This window comes from Sparus aurata, chromosome 1, assembly GCF_900880675.1.
Source record: "Sparus aurata chromosome 1, fSpaAur1.1, whole genome shotgun sequence".
NCBI lineage: Eukaryota > Metazoa > Chordata > Actinopteri > Spariformes > Sparidae > Sparus > Sparus aurata.
Window position 1 is genome coordinate 8,184,446 of NC_044187.1, and position 7,516 is coordinate 8,191,961.

The following is a 7,516-nucleotide window of genomic DNA, read 5'->3' on the forward strand; positions in this document are numbered from 1 at the left end:
AGCGTCACTCTCTCCGCCTGTTCTTCTTCGCTCACACAACATAAACAGAGACAACAGACACTCCTTGGACGCTCTCCCGCGCTAAAATGGCAGAGTGAAGGCGTGCGGCTATCCTTGCAGCGGCAAAAACCCGGCAGTGCAGCGGCTAAGTGCACTGGCTATTTCTGGCAAAATGGCGTAAGTTTCTTTTCAATAAATTTCACCTCCGCGAGTGCGTCTGGCTTCGACCGGCACAAATGTCAACTTCACCGACTAGTGTAGATAAAGTTACCAGACTTGTTGAGTACGGTTTAAACCTCTGGATGTTATCCAGTATTACATAATAACGTTACCGTTGATGGGATTACGGCTGGCTCCAGATGTGTAGCTTCATTTCCTGTTTTGGGGTTGATGGTAGTGTCAGATTACAGGCTGTCAGTTGAAGTAGAGAATGTTGGTACCAACCGGCGCGACAGTCTCGCGCCCTGTCTGTTTGTTCTCGGCGTTGTGTGTTGACGTAACGTTATCTCTCGGTAGAAAGCCACACAATGTCAAGCCTGTCATGTCTTTAACAGCGACAACAAGGCTGTTCGCAGTTTTTCCAACATCGGTTGTGTTTGTGTGTACTTAACACTTGACAACGTGGCGTGTCCAAAATGGCGCGCACTGTCCTTTTCACTCAGCCCTCGCACAGATGGCTCTGTTGTGAAAATGGCGGTTGCCCTCCCACATCTCTGCCGTCAGCCGTTGAGGAGGGCGGGGCTACCGGCAAAGCATGACCAAATTAGGTAATATTATCCCCCGGTGGAGGGCGGGGCGTTTCCCATCAACGCCGCTTTGACACTTAAGAGAAAGAGATTAGCCAAAATTAGCCTCCCCTCCCCCACACGAGAGGCGCTAACAGCCTTAACGCCCTGAGCACACGCTAATATGAAAGTTTGCGTGATGGCTGATAATCACGAAATGTTTTCCAGCAAGTACAAACTCTATGGGGAGGTTTTGAATATACATGGATGTAGTTGGATCCCTTCAAAGTATCATTAACCACGTGACATATCATACATTCATGTTGCCCTTACACGCTTATCTTTAGATTAAACATGCCTGTTCAGGCTTCTTGTGTTGTGATGGACGTTCATTAGTTTAGTAGCAGCAGTCCATAGGTTTCTGCCCAAAATTAAACCCATAATGCATCAGTGCTGAAACTGTGTAGTCCTGTTTTTCCTCTCCGTAACATGCTTCGCATCTCTGCATCTTCTTTTCACACAGGTCTCTCTCAGCAACCACCCTCAGCTTTGCTGCAGTCGACAGCAGTACGGAACCGCTCGACTTCCTATCGTCAGCAGACACTTTGTCTTTATTCACCCTTTTACGACTACCACTGACCAGCAGCAGCCATGACACTCCAGCTGGCCTTGGAGGACGTGGAGGCCCTGTACTTAGGTTGGTGTTGTGATGACAAATGTTCCCAAAACACTACTTCAGATATAACTGAATACAGAGCATCCAGTTTGTGAATTAAGGTGGAAAGTGTGGCAAATCAATTTACTTGACACCTGAACTGAAAAATCTTTATGTTAAATATTTTGTGCATAAAAATGTGATACTTAATGTGGATGTCTTTGTCCACAGGGCCCTCGTTTCTGATGGCTGACCCCATGGGGCCCCTTCTGGACCAAGATGAAGAAGAAGCTCTTTCTCCCTCCTCCTCTCTAGAGGGGAAGGCGCCAGCTTCGCCCCCCCTCTCTTTCTCTTCCTATGCGTCTTCCCTGTCTCCTTACCAGACCTTGTCGTCCTCCCCACACTCTTCTGCCTCCCCACCTCCCTCTCCTCCTCCCACGTCCTCATTCCTGGGAACCAAGGCCAGAGCGGACTCCCTGTCCCTCACCTGGCTGGGTGCCAGCGACCTGCTCGACACCCAAGTTGGAGCAGACGATGGTAAAGGTGAGCGAGAATTGAGATTTCCATGATTTGTGAAGCAAGATTTTTCAATTGAGGTTTGCATAAAACTGCATGAGAACGGATAAAGATGGGGAGGGAAATCTAGCTGTAAATTAAATGTTGCTGATTTACAGAGTTAAATTACATGAGGCTGAAAACATCTGTGTGGGGGAAAAAAGTCTGGGAGCTAGAATGTTACCACCACTCCCCTTAAAATTGAAGTTGGGAATGCAAATTGCTTTCAGGCCAGCAGTAAATATTTTATGTGGGTGGTTTTGTGTTGGTAAAGCACTAATGGTGCCCTGCAGGCAGCACGTTGTAGATGTTAAATTGGGTTGTATGAAGTCACAATATCCCTTTTTTAAAACGGTGCCACGTTGTGATACTCCTGTAATCAGAAGTAAAGGGAAACATTTCTGTCCCTTTAAACACCACACACTTTGTGACCCAAATTGAAGGTGCAAAAGAGTAGCTGGTAGGTGTGGCGTGTTGTGAAGAACAGTCATTGGTTAGCAGCTGGCAGGTGTGGCACTTGTGTGCAGCTGAGACTGCCTTGAACTGGTTTTGTAAAGTGTAACTACACAATGACTCACCTCTTTGTGGCAGTGTTCCCAGTCATTGGTTTAAGATCATTGTGGCTCTTGGCATCTGTTGAGCACAAGTTCGAGGTCCCACGTGTTCTAGGCGTACAATTTTAAGTGCCTACATGCGTCATAGAATTGTAGCAGTAAGGGTGGCTGTTGAAAACGTGACTTGTTCTTGAGGTCACCCTTGAATACATTATTATTAAGGTACTGAGTATGACGTGAAATGCATTCCAGCAGTTTTTGAAAATCGATCACCAGAGAGGACTCTTAAAATGCCAGAAGTGATTTGTGCGTATCACTCGAGCTATATCACAATTGTTTTGATCAAATATTAATGAATACATCTTCTCTGTCAGCAGATGATGCTTTTGCGGGCATGGACTGGATGTCAGAAAAAATTGATCTGAGCGAATTTGACCTGGATTCCCTCATTGGCTCCTGCTCCTCCGATGAGTCGCCCAGCTCCCCCGAGGATCTCCTGGCCTCTCTAGACTCCCACATGGATCTGGATCTGGATACATTGGACACAGCCATCCCCACCCTCCACGACAGTCTGGAGCTGGGTCTGTCACTGCCCAGTATCCCCACTCTGCCTCTGGAGCTCCCTCTCCCTGTGGCAGCTGAGGCCAAGAAGACAGAGTTGGTTCCAGATCAGGAGGTTATGAAGTCTGAGCCTCCTTCCCCAGCTCCCACACCATCTCCCCCCTCTCAAGCCGACACACTAGAGCTGGGGAGTGAAGTGGATGTCCAAGACGTGGAGAAAACGGCCACACCCCTCACAGCCACTATTATTCCAGATCCCAGTGGAAGCATTCAGACCACCAGCCCCATTGTGCTCTCTCTTCCCCCCTCTGGCCACATTGTGGTGGTGCTCACCAACAAAGATGAGCCCTCCCTGATGTCTCTCCCCGACCAGTCCAATCAAAGTTCCTCATCAAGCGATTGTGACAGCGACTCCGGCATTGAGTCAGTTGTAAGCTCACCTACTCGTCACCCCTCCCCTCGTCCTACCCCCTCTTCAACAGCTGGATCCTCCAGGACCAAACCCTACTCCAAACCAGAGCCTGCCGATGCTTCCTCCCCCTCTGCAAAAACCAAGGTCAAATCGGTGTCTGGTGCTCCAAAGGTGGAGAAGAAAATGAAGAAGATGGAGCAGAATAAGACGGCAGCCACTCGCTATAGACAGAAGAAGAGGGTCGAACAGGAGTTGCTTTCTACAGAGCTCGAAGGGTTACAGAAGAGGAACCATGAGTTGTCAGAGAAGGCAGAATCCATCAGCCGAGAGATTCAGTACCTGAAGGACCTGATGGAGGAAGTCCGTAAGCACCGCCGTGGAAAGACGAGCTCAGTGGCTTAGTAACCAGATTGTGTGTCAAGCACAGTCTGCTGTTGCAGAGTAGTGGCCGCGTTGTTTCTACTCCATTACTCGCATGCCATAGCAAAGTCCACTTCAGTATTAGAAGTATGTGATTGAAGAAGAATGGCGTGCAAGGATGGATGTATGAAACTCTCGACTGAACAGGAAAGAGGGAATGGCTGGATGGACAGTGAAAAGCCTCTGAAAGTTGATGAGATTAGTGTAGAGCAGGGGGCTGGGAGGTAGTCAGGTGAAGCATCTGTACATGCTTGTCTCCCAGTCCCCTGTTAGTTCCCCATAATGTACTTCCTGTCTTAATAGCAGTACTTGTACAAACAGGCAGGCTGTATATTTGTCTTTGTAGACTAGGCATGCAAATCATGAGTCACTGTAGCTCCTGATAGTGTAAACTTGTGACCTTTATGACAAGATATTCCCTCACACACCCAGTATCAGTCAATATCCAAACCCAAGCACAGCTTCAGTAAACTCTTGTGTCATTAAAGTGAGCTACCACTTCTACCTTGTTACCCACTCCTCTTTAACCCAGTGTCACCCCATGACCTTCTTCTTAACAGCTTCAAGTCCAGAAAGGGGCCTCAACATATTAATGAAATCTTGATGTTACACTGTCACCATGTTTTTCTTTTTTGTTTTGTGTATATAGTTTTCACCTCCTTTTCTTGCTGATCGTGGCTTTTGTTATTTAATGCTGCATTAAACATGATAACTTCTGGAGTAGCGCAGAGTGTCTTACCACAACTGTTTTGGCTTGTAAAAAAGGCGTATCTTTTTTTTCTAATAAACTTCTATCAGTGCTCAAGTGAAGTGTGTGTGATGTGCTTTACTGATGGCAGAAAAACAGAATCACCGGCAAGTTTTTAACAGGAGTCTAAATGTCAGAAAATAACATTGAAGTTGCTAATTTTATTCCAGTGAAGTTACAATAATATGGTTGTCATAGTGACTGTAAAACAGAAGATTAAAAGTATATAAAGCTGCAGTTTGAGAAGGTGGAATGAATGTTTTTGCCAGTTATTTAAAATGATAAATTGATTTCCAAAATTGTTAAAGATTTTTCAGCTACTTTCTATCATTTAATCAAGTATTTAGCTGTTATTAAATGTGTGATTACCAAAGTTTGAAAACCATCCTGCGTAATTCACTTACAACAAAAGATTGTTTATATCAAAAGTATTTTGATGTATACAGTAGTATATGTTGTGTAGATGAGTAAAACCTATAATCTCTAATATGATCACAGTAGATTTAGAAGTAGATGAGAAGCCAAACTCTAAATATGACTCACAAATGTGCATTATTAATCTGGTTTGAAGAAGGGAAACATAAAACATATCACAGGGGAATGTTCAAGTGTTCTTTCCCCTCTGCCCTTACTACAGTTTACCGTACTAGTATTTGCATGTTCCACATGAGTCACACAAGCTTTGTTTGGTTTGTCAAAGTAATTAAACAGCAGTAAAACAAAGCTTGTGTGTCGGTGCCAGGAAGAGGGGTGTGAACACAGGATCATAGTTGGAGGGAAAACCGAAGCTTAACTGGCAGTTGCAAAATATTTTAGATTCTTTTATTAACCTGTACACAAAATCCCTGACAGAGTTTGTGCCACTTTGTGTGTGCGTAAAGTTCCCCCTGACTTACAAAACAAGTTAGTACAGGCCAATTTTTAAACTGCAAAAAGCTGAACTGAAGTCCCCGTGTCACTGCCTGGAGCTAAATCTGTCAGGAAATGAGAGGAGGGGGGACGAAAGCGAGAAACACCTGGGCATGTGTTTTACGAGAAGGGCCCTGTAATTGTGAAACCAGGCGACACTGACCGGTCTCACACCTTTCGCAGGCGGATGTCAAAGAGACAGGATGGAAGGAAACACAACAGCTACAGATGTTGAGCTACAGATGTTTCGATCCACTGTGCCACAGATGTGAATATCAACCACCTTTAGCGCATGAACAGCGTGTGTTACCGATATCAAAATGGTCTATAAATTGACATTGTTTTACTAATTTCAACAATATTTGAAGTGAGGATTGGTTTGATGATTTGTTGTGCCTCCTCAGGAAAAAATAGTCAGGTGTAGTATCCCTGAAAGTGATACCAGCGTGTGTGTGTGTGGTTGAGTCAGCTCAATGTGCTGACCGCCGTCAAGCAGCTGTGTAAATTTAGTCTTGGCAGTAAAAAAAAAAAAGAAAACCCTGAAGCGAACACACACATACAAAGTCGCTCCTCCCTGACAGATTCCACAGTAGCGAGGCCTCGCTGTCCTGAGAAGACAAAGATAAGAAGAGCGACCCAGCTGCAGGCCGAGAGGCAAAGATAATAAAGTCGGCTTTATTATGACTCTGACGTGTTTCCCTTCAACTGAGTCGATCAGAAGATTAACACCTGAAACTGAAACAATTGATGATAAAATTAATGTAAATCTGATCTCTGTTTTTAAATTGTTGTGATTCCCGTTGTCAGGTTCAAACAAAGTCTTTAAAGTTTGGGAAAAGCTTATTTTTTAAGGTTTCAAGGTTTGGAGCATGACTGCATTCAGATATACTTTGTGAAAAGTGCTTTATTTTGACATAAACTGGTGTCTTTTAATATTTGAAACAATCCCCAGCAACATTTTTTTTGTCAGTTAAAATGACTGAGCATGAAATAAGCATGATGTAAAAAAACATATGTGAGTACACTGATCACTCTGTGAATACAGGAATTCTGTTTTTTTTTTTTACACACTTGCATTTATAGTATCAGTTAAGATGCTTTTATTTTGGTAGCTTAAAAGTGGTTGGATTTGACTTCTTTAAAGCTGTGTGAACCCTCTAAAACGTAGGTGTTGGTCATATTTTTCAGCACTTTTTATAAACTTCACAAACATAAAAATCCAATAATTTTGACTTTTTAACTCTAAATTCTGATTCACATTGGAATTTCTTCTTATTTTGTTTCTTTTACCAGCAGAAATGAGCTACCATAGATATCACAGTATCCAGTCCTGATCCTCAGTCTGAACTCTTCTTACACTTACCACTCTGAGTGCTCAGACTTGTTTGGTTAATGATCTAAAATATGATCTCGTAATCATCGGGTGGGAAAATAACCCAGGTGAGTTTATGCGTTACCAAGCGGCAGGTGGATCCTGCTCTAGAGAAAGAGATAGAGAGTGTCACCCTCACATGAGATATGATCTGAAACGCCCGGGGTGAAGCTGAAGTTCACGTGCGTGTGGAGTCCTGTTACTGCGAGAGAAAACTCCCAACATGCCTCACACACAGACCCAGCGAAGGTCGAGAGGTTTGCGAAGTGGAGTGATCGTCAGAGAGCCGGTTGATGGAGAGAAACCGCTTCTAACCACACGAGCAGATCGTGGGTGTGGCGCGGTGCCTCCGAGCGAAGCCTGCAGATTATTCCTGTCTTGTCACATTCCTCTGCAGTCCGTAGTAATCAGGATCACAACCGTTTCATTCAGCTCATTTATTCACGGCAGAGCTGACGCGGGGTCATTTTTGGTCGTTTCCTTCGTCAGACAAAGACCCCGTGAGGCCAGAATCTGTTTGCGTGCAGTCATGTGTCTTACTTTGGGAGTTTGTCACGACTGAGCCGGTCTGAACGGAGGCCTGTTCTATTTACATACAACACAAA

At 44.6% G+C, this 7,516-nt stretch overlaps 1 protein-coding gene across 2 annotated transcripts; it reads left to right on the plus strand.

The window, feature by feature from the left end:
* atf4a (activating transcription factor 4a) lies at positions 1-4,692 on the plus strand. Of its 2 annotated transcripts, none has more exons than XM_030421810.1 (4): positions 1-177; positions 1,249-1,422; positions 1,612-1,923; positions 2,864-4,692. In XM_030421810.1, the coding sequence occupies exons 2-4, from the start codon at positions 1,377-1,379 to the stop codon at positions 3,862-3,864; spliced, it is 1,359 nt and encodes a 452-aa protein (XP_030277670.1). In that variant the 5' UTR covers positions 1-177; positions 1,249-1,376; the 3' UTR covers positions 3,865-4,692. The 2 variants fall into 2 exon arrangements, with proteins under 2 accessions (XP_030277670.1, XP_030277677.1); XM_030421817.1 differs by having other exon boundaries at positions 2,867-3,864.
* Positions 4,693-7,516: the final 2,824 nt, after the last annotated feature.

Coding starts and splice junctions, on each gene's coding strand:
- atf4a (XM_030421810.1), top strand. CDS start 1,377: ATGACACTCCAGCTGGCCTTGGAGGACGTGGAGGCCCTGTACTTAG. Junction 1,423..1,611: donor CGTGGAGGCCCTGTACTTAG/GTTGGTGTTGTG, acceptor CTTTGTCCACAG/GGCCCTCGTTTCTGATGGCT. Junction 1,924..2,863: donor TGGAGCAGACGATGGTAAAG/GTGAGCGAGAAT, acceptor CTTCTCTGTCAG/CAGATGATGCTTTTGCGGGC.